The 18,319-nt window shown below is 37.5% G+C and overlaps 1 protein-coding gene and 1 long non-coding RNA gene across 3 annotated transcripts in view; one reads left to right on the plus strand and one right to left on the minus strand.

Annotated features, from left to right (window-relative positions):
• Positions 1 to 605: 605 nt before the first annotated feature.
• The window catches only part of PTPN12 (protein tyrosine phosphatase non-receptor type 12), a 69,514-nt gene continuing 51,800 nt past the window's right edge, over positions 606 to 18,319 (minus strand). Inside the window, exons 12-18 of the mRNA XM_068189611.1 lie at positions 16,871 to 16,956; positions 8,501 to 9,465; positions 5,520 to 5,597; positions 4,093 to 4,181; positions 3,114 to 3,144; positions 2,509 to 2,625; positions 606 to 1,905 (exon numbers count right to left, since the gene is read on the minus strand). Coding sequence (XP_068045712.1) covers positions 1,844 to 1,905; positions 2,509 to 2,625; positions 3,114 to 3,144; positions 4,093 to 4,181; positions 5,520 to 5,597; positions 8,501 to 9,465; positions 16,871 to 16,956 — 1,428 coding nt within the window. The 3' untranslated portion in view covers positions 606 to 1,843. The remainder of the gene's footprint in view (positions 1,906 to 2,508; positions 2,626 to 3,113; positions 3,145 to 4,092; positions 4,182 to 5,519; positions 5,598 to 8,500; positions 9,466 to 16,870; positions 16,957 to 18,319) is intronic.
• LOC137473711 (uncharacterized) lies at positions 1,900 to 17,338 on the plus strand. Of its 2 annotated transcripts, XR_010998952.1 has the most exons (3): positions 1,900 to 2,583; positions 6,244 to 6,476; positions 16,840 to 17,338. It is a non-coding gene; the product is annotated as an uncharacterized lncRNA (long non-coding RNA). The 2 variants fall into 2 exon arrangements; XR_010998951.1 differs by lacking the exon at positions 16,840 to 17,338 and having other exon boundaries at positions 6,244 to 6,754.

An 18,319-nucleotide genomic window follows, 5' to 3' on the forward strand; every position in this document is an offset into this window, starting at 1 on the left:
AGGCCAGCCTTTTTCTGCCAACTGCAGAGCATTCCAGCTGTCTGAACTGTTTACAAGTCAGGAATATAGTTGATGTAGGTTATCCCAGATGACATATATCATTGAATTATTTATTTTTAAATTAATAACTGCAAAACTACATTCATGGGAAATATTTATAGTGCACACAGTTCTTTGAAAGAGCTCCCCAGCTTGGCAGTCTGTCACATGTACCAAGCACATGGTGATTAAATCCAGAGTCAGAGACAGTAATTGCCAGTTATGTACCTTCAGGAGGTTACGACAGAGCTGCTATCGGGGCATTAGCTCTCTTTTACCAGAGACACTAAAGGTACAAGTAGCAGATCAGACAATGTTTCCGGCTAAAGTTCAGATTAATATAGTTTCACTACCTAAAATGAACATTTTATTCTGAACATTCTTCTTTGATTCTCTGGCATTCTTGCTAGCCAGAACTTTTAAAGTAGTTACTAAAAATAAGGTTCTGAGTGTCAGTGTTCTCTTCAAGTATGAGATCTCTAAGCTTAGCCAGACTGCCGTCCTTCACTCTGTTACACTTGGCTTTTGGACACAGTTTTCTTTCCTAAGAGTAAAAACACCCAAAGTGAGATTTTTGCTTTCTTTAATTTAAAGATTGTATTACAGAAAAGTTTAAGTAAGGAATCCTTATAAGGATTAACTCTTGACATAATATATTGCCAAGATACAGTGTAGCTGCAAGGGCTCCAGGTGAACCTTCATATAAGTTGCTTTCTTACATACACAGTCGCTGAACAACATAAATTGTATTCCCCATCTGTAAGAGAAGACAGTGGTATTGAACAGTCCTTTTACCAGTGTGTTCTGGTTTTCCCAAATTAGAAACACGCTGTATTAAAACCGTAAAGTCCTACTATACAGAAAGGTGATAGAGATGAACTTTCTAAAGATTGCAACTGATGAAACATTAAAATGAAAACTAAGGAGTGTCTATTATGTAAAATGGTTTCTCTTTTACTGGCAGGTCAAATATACTAAGAAACATACAAATATTTTTGATAATCTAATTCCAGATGAACTCAAAACACTGAAGAAACATACACAGGCTAAGAGAATTCAATACTGTTCCAAGGCACTTACTGAATCTCCATGACCAGATGAAAACCAGAACAAATCAGGTCTGACAATTAAACAGTATATAATATAAAAATAACCTTTTGCTTACAATTTACAAAATGCATTACAATCTTTATCTCTGCTAACCTGCAATTCTGGCTCTGTGTGTCCAGCAATTTTTGTAAAAAACCCCAGAAACTATTTTCTAAAACTTCAGGGCAAATAACTTACAAATAAGGTACACAAAAATTTAGATCATGCAGAGATTTCTTACATCTTCTGTTAATATTTTATGATTGCAACTTTATCAAATTATATACTTACTTGCCCTGTACATATACAAAATAATGCATACATGGTAATCAAATGTTAGCAAAAAGTAGTCCATAAACACAATCTGTCAAAAGTATTACTATATTAACATATGTCTACAAGCAGCGTGTAACAGGGTTAAAAGACATTAAGGCAATAATACTTGAAGTTACAAAATAAATCATATGTAATACTTTCTCCTAAGTGTAGTAAGGCAGGTAGATGGCCCCAGCAAAAGGTTGTAATACTGGAATCCACTGTTGTGAACCATGTGTCAGGTTTTGCATGGGATGCACTACAAGAATGTACCATTGATAGATCTACACTGCTCTGTGTTAGTCGCCCCCCAGGAAAGTGGAACACTATTTCTCTAGTTCTCAGTGGCACTTGAGTTTTCCAGTATAATTTATTGATAGTATGTCCATTGGTTCTTGGATCATGTCCATTCTGAGGGTGGCTCTCTTGGTCCCCTGGGCTTTGCACAGCGGTTACCAAAACCTAAGGAAAGAAATGTATTTAATATTTCTGTCTGCTGGGACAACACAGGCTCACAAAGGCTGGCAGCAGTCAGAAGATCACTAAGACATGGCTTCAGCTCTTACAGAATAGATTTACTCTCAGGGCTAGAAAACAACTTTGATATACATGGAATTCTGAAGGCACTCTAGCCATAAGAAATACAAATATGAAAAATTTGTATACCATTACAGATCAGTATTTAAAAGTCACTGGAAAGTACTTTTCATTAAATACAGTATTACAGCCTTTGTTATCTTTTTTTTCCCCTCCTTCTCTACGTACCTAGGCTGTTATCAGGTATTATTTCTGGAAGTTTTCAAAAATTACAAAATCTTGCAAAAATAATAACCCATTTGACAAATTATGTGTTTTATACACTCCAGGTTTTTTTCAAAGTGAAAAATTATTTCATAATTTATTCTGGGGAAAACAGTACTGAAGGAGACTGGGCCGGTTTATTTGTCTGGGTTCTGCATCTAAGTAAGTTGGACGGTGGCAATAGTAGCAGCTATCCAAACCAGTACTGATAGTGAATCCCTGTTTAAGTCATCTAGTGATTATATTTAAAAGAATTGTAATTACCAATATCTGTTACTTCTGCAGGAAATTCTGAAATTTGACCTCTTGTGTCAGTGGAACCAGAGAAAGAAACCTGAGGTAAAATGTCAGTTGGTGTTTTGTTGCTTCGTCCAGGACGATCTAGAAAACACACAGACCCCTCACTGTATCATTCACTTAGTCACCACTGTGGTAATGCCACTTGTCATTACAGTCCAGAAAACAACTGGCAGCAAATATTATTTACAAAAACAAAGCTTTGAAAGCCAATTTCTCATTTCCTAAAAGTGAAACTGGAAAATTGTTTATGAAGTCAATGTTCAGTGACAGCAACATATTCCTGCTTTCCATATCTGGATTATTATGTTGTATTAGTTTGTATGGATAGCTGAAATCCCACATGGCATCTATTTATAGCAAAAGCTTACAGTGCCATTTGATACATCAACATAAAGATTTCAGTTCATGTTCTTTCTAAACTTCATAAGTAACAATATATTTAGTATAATAGAAGTATATTAAACAATATACTTAGATATCTTCAGGGCAAACACCAAGTTCAGGCAAATTTTTGTTCAGTAGGCAAAATGTATTTTGAATAAAAAATTAGAAAAGCTTCCACCACTTACCAGGTAGTATAGGTGAAGTTGTTTTCAAACCCTGTTAATGAGAGATATATAAAATAGTTACACAAACCACTTCCAGAAAACTTAAAGAAAGTCAGAAATTTAAGATTATGAAAACATCACCAAAACTACATAACATTCATGGAAATACTTATTTGCCTCTACATTTTTGACTTGACTCAACACTGACAAAAATGCTACAGTAGTTAGCATGAGAATTTACTATTAGAACCTTAGCATTTAATAAAAATTTGAAAACATGACACTGCAACTTGTTTGCAAATTTTGGTAGGTTAGTTCTCACACTACATTTACAGTCCCTGAAAATTCACATCTATCTTTTTTGTCATATTTTTAAGTGAGATATTGGGGGCACATGAAAAAAAGAGACAAATGTAAAAAGGACTTATATGCTTTTGAAGTTTTGCCAGCTGTTCATGCAGGATGACTGTGAACTGGATAAGTGAAAAGTGAAATCTGATGGGCAAAAATGGTTTGTTTAAAATAAACATGGACATAAGGGAAAACCATTTTCAGGCAGCGAAACAGGTTGCCCATATGTGTCCATCCCTGGAGGTTTTCAAGACCCAGCTGGAAAAAGCTCTGGTTAGCCTGGGCTGAGGCCCTGCAGAAGTTCAGATGAGAGACTGCTGTTCTCTTCCAGTTTGAATTGCCCTAAGATCTATTAAGGGCAGACAGCACGCTCCCTAAAAGCAGCATATTTACACTCTTAAGGCCATAGTTTAACATATATTTAGGAGTATTCCTTTTAAAAATATTGCTGACCTTAGAAAAAGAGATAATTTTCTTGGAAAGAAAACATGCTCTTCCCATCAATTCAGCAGCTCAGGCAGAGGAAAACCTGGCCAGTTGTAGATGACCAACAGCTGCAACTTCTCACAAGTATGTATTTTACTTTTTGTTGTAGCTCCCAACCAAACCAGAAATGACTGATGAGTACAGACTTGTCTGCTGCACTTACTGGGGAGGCTGTTTGCTCAGGCAGGTGCTGATCACGCAGCACGTTCCACTCCGACTGTGCAATCACAACTGGCTTCGGCAAGGGTGTGCCTAGGAAGAATTAAATCAGCTCAACATACTTCAGATCTCCTCATGATGAGGCATTAGTACACAGCATTAGAAATGTGCTCTGAACCTTTTTTTTTTCTTTTTTTTTTAGATTAAATGCCTGTAAAAACATGAAAATCTCTTTATATGAAAAGCGCTCCAGAAAAGGCAAAATGCCACAATATAACTCAAAGCACAAGAGTACCGTGCTTGCATTGTGGATGTTCATTTTGTTCCTCTGGGGGCTCCCAATCAACAGGGGAATTGGCTTCCTTTTCAAGGACAATTTAGAACTTCTGTTACATAAGCTGGGCAGTAATAGTATGTGTTTTTCAGATCTCCTAAGTAAATACACATGAGTCAGGACAGCCACACCTGTCCTTTACTGACATTGTGCAAAAAGAGAAACAAAATGGAAGTGGTGTTAGTGATTCCAGTCCTGGAGAGGGATTTTTAAAGAAAACTGCTTTGTTCCGTGTGCAGTCACAGAAAAGCAACAGGTCCATAATATCCAAAGAAAGAATCACTTTGACTCTGAACTGCCTGTGTTTATGATACTCAAAGAACACATTTACAGAACTTCAGCATTTTCATGCTGAAAATGTTTACATTAACTGTTTGGGCCTAAATTTTTTGAGTTTCAAAGTGACACTAAACAAAAGTCTCAGTAAATAATGGTATTATTTCAGGTTTTCTGGAAGGTACCAAGCATCAACCTAATTTATCACTTCATTTCAATTCATCTGTTTTGTATTCTGCCATTACTAGCTTGATGATTGAACTATGACAATAGGAGCACATAATCTGTAAGTGTCAGCTTTCCCCTGCAGTTACCCTTCTGACACAGTCAAAGAGTGAGCTACATTAAACTTGACTAACTGGCCTTGTTCACTACATGCAGTGCAGAATGAAGTGTCATCATCTTTCCTTTGCCCAACAAAGGGGGATCAGATAAACACTGTTCATGTGCATACCCACTCCCTACCTGGGAGCAGTAGGAAACTAAAACAGCTGGGAAATTCCCTAACCCTACTGCATTTCCCCACTGTATCATCTCATTTCCATACCCTTCAGACTGAAAACCAGCTCTACTAATATTGAAGCCCCCAATTACTTAAATATCATATAACACCATATTTATTCAGAAAATTAAAAATAATTTCTCTGTGTTCAAGGGTGTGCAAAAGTTAAATCCCAAAATAAGCTACTGCACATGCTATAATTTCATTCCATTTTACAAATTGTTCCAACAGATTAACCAAAAATCAGGGGTACTCAAATACAATACTGACATGCTCTTCACATTTTATCTCCAATTATCACCAAACATCAAAAACTCACTCTGTTCACTTGCTAATACAAATGATTCTGGCGTTCTTTCTGGGAGTGGGGGAGAGGAATCTTCATTAGCATCAGCATCTAAATCAAATATGACATTTAGATAAGTTAAAAACCAGATTTTTCTCCTGGACTTCTAGAAGTTGATCTTTTCATATATGTGACAATCCTAAACTTGGTATAGTATCTAATGCAAAAGAAAAATTTGTTTCAAGTATTATAATACATTTTGGTTTACCACACTAACACAGTGGAGCAACTTCGTCTGACAACATTAACTTCATATTAAGGGCATAGGATCAGTTTGTGTGTTATGCAAGCAAGAAATCTAAAACATTTTCAGTCTAAATATTTTGGAGGAAAAAGCCCTCAGTAATTCAAATGAATACTTTTTGCTCATTCTTTCAGGTCTCAGTTTTGCTTACCAAGTCCGTGTTGAGGCCCAGTGGCTCCCACATCACTGCTGCAGTTAAACAGCCTAGTGCAAGGTTTACTAGGCCAAAGGCTAAATAGGAGCCAGAGGAGATGGCTGCTGTGTGTGCCAGTACCACATCCTGCCCCAGTCTGTTCCCTCTCACCTCCCAGGAGTGTACTAACACAAGCTATTCTGGCAGCAAAAGCCCCTCTCTGACCTGCTAAGAAATTTGGAGTAGTAATTAAAGGTTTAAAACAATTTAAAGTAGCTGCTGCCATAAGAAATCTTATCTGACAACTGTATTCTGCACAGGATTCAAAAATACAAATACATTTCAACTAGCAAAGCCATGAAGCTTGAGCTGCCAGCATCCCCAGCTGCTGCAGGGACAGAATCCCATCAAATTCTACAAGCCATGTCTTCTAAGGGACTTCTGAGACCTGCTCCATCTCAAGTTTACATACAGCACAAGAAAACCTTCATTAACAGAAAGGGCCTCTATAAAACCATCAAATAAAGTCACCATGGATATGCACTACCCAAAAGTGAGTTTTTAGGGGTTTTTTTCGGTGCCTGTTTTACTGATCTCTTTGTTTTTTTCCTTTTACCTCAGGGTACAGCTACTTTTCACTTCATTTGAATGAAAAAGAGGATTTAACTGTGTGGTAAGATCATGCACACCAGCAATTATGGTTAGGCAATTAGGGTGCTGGTAAGTTCACAGACAAGTTTCACTCCGATTGCAGCCACATTCCCAGATTCAGACAGAAGAGTCCTGAGCCACTATGAAAACGAGAAAGCCACTGTAAACAGCGTTTAGGATCACTGGTGCAAAGCGATCTAACCCTATATTCTTGAGTCCCAGAGGGATTCTGCAACCAGAATATAAAATGGGAATTGTTCACTATCAAACAAACGGGGAAGAGATACACCCTTATTAATAAGAGATAAATGATAAAAAAAATATTGTTAGACTTTTAATCAATTATTGTGAGACCATCAACACACCAGCAGCACAAGGGCTGTGCTGTTATTCCAAGACGTTTCTGATACGCAGTTACACGAAACAAATTCTAGAGTGACATTCCTCCAATTCTTTCTCATATTTATAATGCATCAATTATTTTATTTGCATGTTCCTATAGCATCTATATAATGAGATGCACAGAGAGGTGATAATTTCTAAACAGTGACAAACAACGATTGCTCTGGGAAAGAAGAAAAATTCTTGCTAAAAGGAAAAATACAATAGTCTGCAAATCTATAAAACAAATTCAAGGAGAACTACTTGCAAAGTTGAAATTTCTATGACAAAAGGATTGTGTCAGCTTTGCAGAGCACCTTTTAAGTCACAGTGTTAAAAATACACAGGCATGTGCAAATATTGTCATGTGTTTAGACAATCTAAACCAAAATCTATAGATCTATAGATACAGTTCACAATATCTATAGATCTATATCAAGATCTACAGAAACAGATTGTTTTTAAGGCTGCAAATCATTCACATCTCAGGATATATGACTTCTGGTGAACATTCAGTTCACAAAGCCAATATTTTCAATTCAGCTGGTTCTGCATCTTGCATCACACACTGAGCCCTGTTTCACTTCAGAAAATCATGAAGTCTGCACTGACTCCTGAGGTGAGTCCATCACTGCAAGCATCTCCAAGCACAGGAGGCGGAGCAGGATCCAGAAGTTCATGTTCTTCCTTCAGCTCCACAGCCTTCTTGTTTTGTTGGCCTTTGCACAAGCAGTTGCCAAGGCCTAATCTGTTTTTCCCAGCTATATCTTCCATCTGCTCTAAGTGTGCCAGCCTGACTGAAATCTGCACCTGCAAGTTTTGGAACCCTTTTGCCTTCAATACATGATGTTCTACCTTGCAAACTTTCACCAAAAAGAAAAACCCTCAAAAAAAGTAGCAAAAGACAAAAAGCCACTAAATAATTTTCAAAGTGCTAATAAAGCATAACTTTTTAGATGAACAGCTGTATTAGCTTGTCACCCCCAGCCATGTACAGAAGAGGAAAGCAGAGCTAAATATTTACACTAATCAAATGCAGGAACCAAATCATGAGCAACTTTCAAAGACCAAGGCAGTGAATGAGGTTACATCTACATTTTTAGGAAAGCATATCAACCAATAAGCATGAACTTGTTATGTATTTGCATAAGCCTGTTGAAAATGCTTTGACTAGTCAACCCTCAATTATTATAGACACTTCCATGAAACTGGGCACAGAGAAAAAATATGCACCAAATAATAACACAGAAACCTGCAATTACAGACAAACCTACAGGAAGGCATTATAAATAAAGCATTAAACAAATGCTCACAATAAAGCTCACAGTACAGCTTTTGAAGCAGCTAATCATGGTCTGTAGTACTTCATACCAAAAATGTCAGGAAAAGAGCTGTCAGGAAAAGAGCTGTGCCCTCTCTGAAGCTGCCATACTGCACTGATTAAATTTACGTTTAGAAAATTGCATTGCAAAGAAATTTATGTTGTCCGGCTCTACAGATGCAGCTAGATAAAGAGCAGCACTTCTGGACCTCAGTGAAACCTACCTTTGCCATCTTCAGAACATGTTACAGCTGTTAAGTCTTGCCTAGCAATAGACATTGGCAATACTTTTCTGGCAGAAATGTTTTCAGTATTAGTGGCAGCAGAGACTGTGGCACTTGCGGTTGACACATTGGACGCGCTTTTGCTCATGGCTCTGTCAAAGTCCACCTCATCCGTGTCAGAATCATCTGCATGGAGAGGATTAGTAAAACAGAGGGGTGCTCGAACAGAAAGAGGAGTATGATCAACAGTATCACTGGAAGGATGTTCAGCTGGGGTGTTTGATGCTAGAGAGAGAGTTTTAACACCGTGACACAAGGTGTCTGAAGACAACTCTTCCGACACGGATGTACGCAGTGCATTTTCAGGCCCTTGTAGTGACCACGTGGCATGTCCCTTTTCTGTCAGAGGCAGACGATCTGGTCTGGGTGGGGTATCAGACACCTGCTGACTCTGCAGACTTTCTGGTGAAGGTATTAAGGCTGTGTTAGACTGTGGCACGCTGTAATCCATACACGAGTTTTGAGAAGCATCTACAAATGAATCCCCTGAAATCTGTTCCTGTGGCTTAAAGCTCTTCTCAGTTACACAAGATGACACAGGCTTAATTTTAATTGCATGTCCCCTGTTCAACAGGGAGTTCCCATCAAAGCTTCGTGGTCCCTCCTGAAGAGGAACCTTCTTGATCTCAAAACTTAAGTTGCGCTCCAGCCTCTTCTCTGTGTGTTCGCTGGGTTCGTTCTTCCCTGAATGTTCTGCGGACTTATTATAATTCTCATTGAGGTCTGTTGAATGCTCTGATGAAACCATGTGCAAAACTGGCTTTGGATGGTATCTGTCATTGTCCTGCCACACTGTAGTGACTGTTGGATAAGCTGATGGGGGAGATGGTGTTAGGATTGGTGGTACTGGCTGAGGCTCTGGAGGCTGCAAGATTTCTTCTTTAGCATCTCCTTCTACAAGGCAACTGCAAAACAACCAAGACACAATTGTCTAAATTTTCTGGATATTGACAAAATTTTAGATATCTATCCATCCCCCACTGTGGTAGTTAATGCTGTAATACCAATAGCAGACTCCACACAAAACTTCCATTGCACAAAGAAAACAGTTATAGAATATGACTAGTGAGGTAGGCAACAACTGAGTCAACACACTAAAAACGTCTTGCAGAATATCACAAAGACATTCATTCAAGCCACAGCTAATCCTCACTAATAGTTCAAAGATTGCTCACATCCTTTCCCAGAAGCATTTTGCAAAGACATTGCAAGACAGGCCCTCTTGTGGCAGCATTTCATTACTTTTTTCCTTAAGTGGCTCTGAGAAACTTGACATATGGAATTCAAATTTCAATAAAGCCAAGAAAGATTTCTTTAAAAAAAAAATCCTTACAGCCCTCTTAACACTGAATATCTTCCTTCAATTTTATTTTTCTGTACATGTTCAAAGAGATTTTATTTTTATGTTTGTGTATTTGATAGTCTCTGCTTAGATGCAAACCAAATTTAGCTGACATGAGGTACATACAAGATAAAAAAATATTTCCAGTAGCATTTATGATCGAAATTACCGTGCACATTAGCAAGACCACAGCACTTATAATTGCAGATCATCTCAAGCTACTTAAAAGGAGAAGTTCTTCAAGTATATGGTCAGATTAGATACAGTTGTTGACTACAAACATTTAGCATAACTGATGAAGGCATTTTTTGAATTTCCATTCCTTTAAACATCCAGGATGACCTGGACAAGCTCAAGAGGTGGGCCCAAGAGAACATCATCAGGTTCAACAAAGCCACGGGCAAAGTGCTGCACCTGGGTTGGGGCAACCCAGGCATCCATACAGACTGGGGGTTGAACAGACCAGGAGCAGTCCTGCGGAGAAGGACTCGGGGGGCTGGTGAAGGAGGGGCTGGACATGACCCAGCAGTGTGCAGAAACCCCCCCACAGTCCAAAAACCAACCATGTCCTGGGCTGCATCCAAAGCAGCGTGGCCAGCACATGGAAGGAGGGAATTCTACTCTGCCCCTATACTCTGCTCTCATGAGACCCTCCAGCATAAGAAGGACAAGATTGCACAAGAACTCTGTCTACAAGAGAAAAGACAAGCTCTCATTATTTGTCTGCATGCCACATAATGATTAAAATCAAAGTGCTACTTTGGCTCCCCTACTTCCAAACCATGCCTAAGTAGGACTCAACAAGTGCAAATTCTTGAGATTATTATGACATATAGGAGAAAAACCCAAACCAAAAAAAGCCCAAAGACTGTTTCATAACTGAGTCTTGTAGAGAACTAAAAGCATACCTGACTTGGGACAGGCTACAGCACATGTTTCATCCTTGTGACTTTATTAGCACCAAGCTATAGTAGAATGGGTTGCAGAACTAAAATCTTTATACAAGAGATTCCATACTAAAGAGAACCATTTGGATTCTCAGTTTGTGAAAATCCTAACCCCCTGAAGTACTGCAAGCTTCCCAGCTTCCAAATTATCTTCTACAGGTTCCTGTATCTTTGTATCTGGAAAACCACAGGTCCCCTTGCAGTTCCAGGTGCTCTCTTCTATTCTCTGCCTGTGACTCCTGTCACAGAGTTGGGCCTCAAATGCCTTCTCTTCCTCTCCTCCCTGCACTTGTATATTGCTGTATTTCTTTACATTAAGACAGGAGAAATACAAAGCATATCAAAACAATTTAACAGAAGTAATTTGGGAGCTCTTGCCTCTAGTTGTTGTTGGAAAATGAATAAGCTTGAGAATAAGTTGTTTGCCTGAATTAGTAAAGATAAGAGAAAACAGGGGAGCATCAATCTTGCTGCAATTTAATACACACTAAAGACAAGAGAATCCCTCCTCTTGGATTTGTCTCCTCTGTTCCAAATGGGGAGGGGAATATGGGGAGGGAGACAGTGAGACACTTGGACAAATATTTACATGCCCCCTTTTACCAGCAGGGGTGCTCATTAGTAATCTCCACTAAATCCTCCTACTGAAAATCATGGTTTTCCCTTATTGACCTGATTTTCCTGACCCAGAGTTATTTGCAATCAGCAAAACTAATTCCTTATCTGCTACAGACCTAACATTATGCCTTACAATTAGCCAAAGGAGCAAATTAGCTTTAAACTAGATATAACAAGGATATATGTCCACAATACCAGTCAAAATTCATTAAGTTCTTCACCAATTACTGGTCAATAAACTCCTCTACCCTTTGATCCACTGGTAAACAAAGCCTCATGTGTATTCAAACATTTCTCAGATGTATCTGTAGAACTGATGATAAAGGAAATGCTGCACGAATCAGCAACGCAGAAGCTGATTAAACAACTTCCTCCTACACATCTCAACAGAACTACTACAGTGTTTCCCATTACGTTTGAAGTTAGATGTCACTTTTTGATTCTTAAATGAGAGCTTACAGTGAAGAAATGAGAAATTATTTGCCAAAATCATTCTTTGCCGTATTAATATTGAAGGATATCTTTCCTCAGGAACTGAGATGTCCAAATAACACTCTAATGTATTTTTTTCTCTTTAAATTAGGAAATAAATCCCAACAGGTAACATTTTTTCTATTTTACTGACATTTTTAATATTACTATTTCACATGTTCTGCATTGTAAATAATTTTTCTGTTTGTTTTCACACAGCAGAAATATTAGGATATGAACATATTCAGAAGATCTCTGTTTGACAGTAGTTTTTTTCTAAGTCTTGTGAATCTTGGGCATTTTGGGCTGCTGCATAATGCTGTCTGGGCATGTCCTTCAACAGCTGTGCTCCACAGACATTTCTGTCCCCAGAGGCAGAAAATTATCTGAAAATGAGCTACTAATACTGTTGAAAACAACAGCAGACAGTAAGACCAGATTGATTTAAAACACCAGGAAACTCACCAAAAGCTCATGAAAGAGGATATTGAACAGAAAAGAGTCAGTGTACCAAAGAAAGCCAGGCCATTCAAGTAAGAGAAATAAGCTTCCCTGTATTATACCTTCAAATAAACACATAAGGTTGCAAAATCAACCTGTGTTGATTATCACTGTGTGATAAAAAAATAGAAAGCTTTGTCATGACTCAGCCTTCAAGGGCATCTCCAGATACAACTGCTCCTGATTACCTTGGAATGCCACTACCTTGGCACTTCCTCATTTATAGCTGGATTTGGAATTTCCCTGGGTGATCAAGGCAGCTTTTTCATACACTCTTATTGCCACACAGCCTGAGCAGCTGATGCAGTGCCCTAGTGCCAGTGGCTTCTAAGGTGTCAGGTAAACCACAAATTAGGCAATAACACCTTTTAAAAATCATTTGTCATAGTAACAATTACACACAATTTGTCAAAAGTATTATAATTGGTAAAAAAAAAAAGCCTTCCCACAGCTTTCAACCAAAAATACATACAGGAAAAAAGCCATTTATTGCTTTCTCTGCAATACATAATACATTTTTAGAATGTTTGAGAATTGAAGCCATTCTACTCCCAATGGAAAAGAGGTACATTACTAAAGCTGCACACAATGGGTTCAGATTTAAATGAGACTTGGCCAGTGTTCAAAAGAAAAAAAGCCTTCATAATCCATGGTTACTCTATGCAGCATACTGTAGGGTGTTTCAAATAAAAGAGAGTGATGCCAAGGTCACAGAATGCAGCTGATATGAACAACCAAAAATAGATACCAAGCTCTACATCCTCCCACATAATTAAAATAGGAAAATTAAACTCAACATAAGCAGGCTGAAGCTAGACAACCACATTATTCTACTTTAGCATTAAATCACTGCCATCAACACGAAAGAAAAGCAGCAGTCCAGTGAGTGAAGCTGTTGCAAAAGTACTACAAATAATTTATATAAAAGTACAATGAATTAATAAAAATAACCAGCTGGTGAATTTCTCTCTTCAAATTCACTTACCACAGCTTTTTGGTTTTTTTAATTGTGGCATACAAGTTAGAGAGAGTTAGCTAAGAAGGAAAACCCATCAATGAGTTTTATCTTAGTTTTGCAGGAGATAGAGAAGGTTTGCAGGGCTTGAAATGAAACAGAACAACAAATAACCCTGGAAATGTATTCACTGTCATTAGACTGAAGTCAGAACAGAATCAGATGAGAAGTTAAAATGCTACAGTATTTCACCTTTTCACCTTCAGACAGCAGCACATAGCTCTTCATTACACTGTATACAAAAAAGCTGTTAAATCATCTTTGCTTTTTATGAGTTTATGTCTAAGTTTATGCTTTGATTTCAAACTGATTTGAACTTGAAAATAAAGAACTTTTTGTAACCAATCCTGACTAAAACAAACCCCCTCTTTTGCCAAATACTTTAGAATCAACTACAAAGCACACAGATATTTCGCAGACTAATACTTAAAGGTATTAAGGTACTCCCTCTGAATTCTGGCACATCAGTCACCTAAAATCAAGTACAGTCCTAAACTGTAAACGTAAAACTTAAGTTTTTTGCAGTCTCATATGTAACAAAGTTAAACCTTACTTATGCCCTCTTCCTACCTTAACCTGAAAATAATTCAAACATATCTAACAAAGACTTTCCATCCCAAGTCCGCTAAAGAAAGGTGACTTCCATAAGAAGTGATCATCAACTGCCTAGCCAAGCCAAGCAATTTCTAGGATAAGGTGCTGGTGTATGCACTAATGACTTGTTCTTGTTTACCTCTGTAGTAATCAAGGAGTAATATTAGAATATTTTTTATGCTGACATCAAATGGAGAGAGACATTAAGCTAAATTACTACACTCACATATTGTACAGCAAGTTTAATTACATTAAAGCATTACAAGGTGATAAAAGATTGGAAGGCAATACAATTCCACAACCTCTGCAAAACAAGTAGTGCTAGATGCTTCATGACGGCCTAAGTAAATAAAATACCTATTTAATACCAATATATTAACAATATCCTAAAGGTACTTACAACTTCCAAGAAGACATAAAAACAGCCTACAAAGTACCACTCCTTCCCCAACACATACCCAGGCCAAAGCAATTACTAAAAGGATTAATTATACCTCTCTGAGTAAGCTTCCTGCCTTGCATGGTAAAAGTCTTTAGTGACATCTCATCCTTAGCACAGACAAGAGCTACATGATATTAGCTGCACTTTCAGAAGAAGAGATCCTAAAGTCTAAAGAAGATACTGAGATGTTTTCATTAGAATATTACAAACAGAACAAGGGAGAGTGAGAAAACCACCTTCATGAAAATTGTGCCATGCCCTGAGTGGTTAGTCTGTGGAAAGGGCTGCAGAGATGTCACCATCTCATCCAGCAAACCGGGGGCTCTCAGAAAACAACTAACAGGTATCACAGACTTTACTGTCTAAGCAAGCATGGTTTAGGCCAGTAACAATATGGAAAACAAACATCCTGAGGCCAAGAAAAAAAATCCTAATTTTTTTCCTGCTCATTCAGGATCATCTCAGGCAAGTTCACCTGAAACCAAGCTCACCCAAAGTACTCTGTACAGTCCCTAAGCCCCTTTTCGCTTTAGAAAACAAAGCAAATGTTAAACCTTCATTTAAAAACACGCAGCTTGGTTTACTAAATATTCATTATAAAGCCATTTACAACATAAATTATAAAGAATTTAAAAGCTTTATTTCTTTTCAAAAATAGTAGCTTTAGCAACTTGTTTGTAACTTCTTCAGAGACAGTGTATATAAAACTCAAGTACACATTTGCCTGGCAACCTAAAAATGTTTCCTTGTGCATATGGGGATTAAATTAAAATGTTTCACTGATTCTGCTCTCCCATCCTCCCCAGGAAAAGGATGTTAATCTATGCCAAAACATCCACAATACACAAAACCTGGCTCTATATCCTGACTGAATCAGGCTGTAGATTTGTAAAATTACCCCCACATCAAGAAAAAAATATACTCATTAGTGGGTATTTTGAGCAGACGTGACTAATAGCAAATAAAGTCTTTCCTCAGAAGCATCTTCCAGGAGGAGTTTAATTAATTGTTTTTCAAAAATAATCTCCATTTTAGAAAGACAACAGCTTTGCTAAAAGCTTCCATTTATTCACCTCTAAGAAACTAATCTGCCTGCCACTGCTGGCAGATGGGAAAGTATGATTTTATGGAAACAGGCCCAAAAAAACCCCAGGCTTTAAGGAGAGATTAAAAGATTTTAACTTAATGCAGCAAGTAAAGAACAATGCAGTGCAGATAAGACAGATGTGTGCTTAAACATGAATTACATGAATTATACATATGTTAATATTACATGAATATATAAAAATTATAAAAACTAAGGTACACTTAGGATTATTTCAAGGAACACTAGTAAGGAAATAATGTATTGGACATATTTCTAAGCTCAGTGATGAAGTTTCAAGAGCTTGGAACTCATCATGAATACAGGTTAACTGACTCTTCTGTCATCATCTTAATCTACATAATTGAATACAATCGCATTACCATAAATCCCAATTAGATAAAAAAATATACTGCCTACATAGGACCAACCATGTAATTTGTTTGTAAAAAGCCCCAACCTACTTCCATCTCTCTCTTTATTTTAAAGGAATTATACTTCACTTCTGCCTAAATGTTATCCAAGAATATCAACTGGCCTGGTGGTTTCTTGTGCCATTTGACAACTGCAGAAAACCCAAGTGCTCAACTTATGTCTGTTTAACTACAGGCAATGTAACACAGGCAAGATCACCTGCCAAAGGCCACTTAAGCTTTCTACAAACCAGCTGGGGGACTTGGACACCTAATTCAGGAGAGTTGCTTCTTTAGCTGGCTTAACACTTGGGTTGGGTACCCATTTCAGGCTGATGAATCTGTTGGTTCAGATTTACTTTTGGCTTCTGTAAAGCTAGGCATTTTAAGAGCTAGAGAAGATTTTCCTCTGCTGAATGAAAGGAGAGATCAATTCTTCTTCTCAATAATAACAACATTTGGTTGCCATACTCTAGTCAAAAGCAGTACTTGTCTGAGATTTTACTAGAATAAATGGGTATGTTTCATTATGGTCATATATCCAAAAAGGAGGGTTCAGTCATTATTTGAGGCTATTTGAAGTTTGTTTTGCTACTGTCACCTAGCAGAATTAAAACACAAGTAGATCTAACATATCTGACTAGTAAACGTGTCTACTCACAGATAATAGTTGCAAGGTTGGTATATTTAAACAGACTTCACAAAGATATTGTAGCTTATATTTAGAGCAAAATATAAGACTTCTATTTAGGTATCCTTCTATATATGTATACTTCTCTTTATAAACACACATATTAATCTTAAGTTTTTATGGTATCAGTAGCTTTATTCTACTTTTTATTCATCTTTCAGCCTAAAATAGTATGGGATCAAAGTTAACTACCTGCGGGTCCGTGGAGGCTTTGGTGGAGGAGAATCCTGTTTCTCAGCATCTGAAGAACTGACAGCATTTTCTGTATTATTTTCATCCTGATTAAAAGAAAAAAGGGTATTTTTAGTCATGGCTGTAAAGCTGACACATACAATATTTGAACTGTGAGGTCCAAAGATCTGTAATGACACTTGGCAGTAATATATAACAATATAACCTATTTTTGGCTATCATATAGAGATCACTCTGAAAACTCTCTTCTAAATGTACAAAATTATTTTTCACCTTGTGTATCCAACTTCATATTTTTCTGACTGAAGATTTTGGTCTGCTTGCCATTGAACAATTCACTAGAGAAAATACTCAAAAGCTGATCTTGCTTTAGCAGGGAGCAAGCTCTCGTACACTCTCCCAGTTATTCACTTAGAATAATTAAATGAATAATTGGATAATAAAGCATTTATTTCCCAGTCAGTCTAATTATTTTCACTTGTACAATCACTCCAATGAAGACAAGAATAATCTACACAGTGTTTAAGAAAATGAGAAAGATCTTACCCACTTGTCTCCTAATGCATTGATCTGAAACACTTTTGAATAATCTCCCTTTTGCGTACAAGAAAGTTTAATTTACTCAAAGCATGAAGATTTTAATTTCCCTTTAGGACCATAAATATAAAAGATATTTTATATATGCATGTGTTTATAAATCCATACACACATGTAAGATACTGTTGTGTGTTAACCCTCGCAGGCAGCAAAGCCCCACAGAGCCACTCTCACTCTCATTTCTCCAGTCAACCCCTGGAGGGGAAACAGGAACAGCAGGAAAATTTGTCAGTCAAGACAAAATCGTTTAGCAGGCAAAGGAGAAGTGGGAGAAGATAAAAAGAAATCAAACAAGCAATGCAAAAGTAATCACTCATAACCTTCCACAGGTGGGCCTTTGCCAGTTCCTGACTGTGCAAACATTGTTCAGCAACAGCTGCAGCATTAGCTACAAACAACCATCAGCACTGTTTTCACCACAGATCTAAAACACAGCACCCCAAGAGTGGCTATAAACACTATTTAACTACAACCCAGCCCCTAAGCAAAAATAAGGAAAAAACCATATATGATTAAAAATCAAAACAGAACATGCAACAGTCTAAAGCTGACATACCATTTCCAAACACATGCCACAGCCAAAGACCCAACAAAATCAAGGAGGACCTTAGTGTTATCTTAACTTTAATGTTTATTTTACCTAAAGGCTGTTCTCACAGGAGTTCTCTTTTGAAAAGCAATCTTTAAAAGGAACAACAAGTATCCTAAATCGGTGTAATACATTTCAAAGCTCAATACCATGTTCAGGCAATAGGGTCTGCTATCTGCCAGCCTACCTCCTGAGACTGGTGATAGGGTCTGATCTCCTCCAGTCTTACAGAAAAAAGGGAATTCCCTGTTAAATTTCTGCTT

This window comes from Anomalospiza imberbis, chromosome 5 (genome assembly GCF_031753505.1).
Source record: "Anomalospiza imberbis isolate Cuckoo-Finch-1a 21T00152 chromosome 5, ASM3175350v1, whole genome shotgun sequence".
Taxonomy (NCBI): domain Eukaryota; kingdom Metazoa; phylum Chordata; class Aves; order Passeriformes; family Viduidae; genus Anomalospiza; species Anomalospiza imberbis.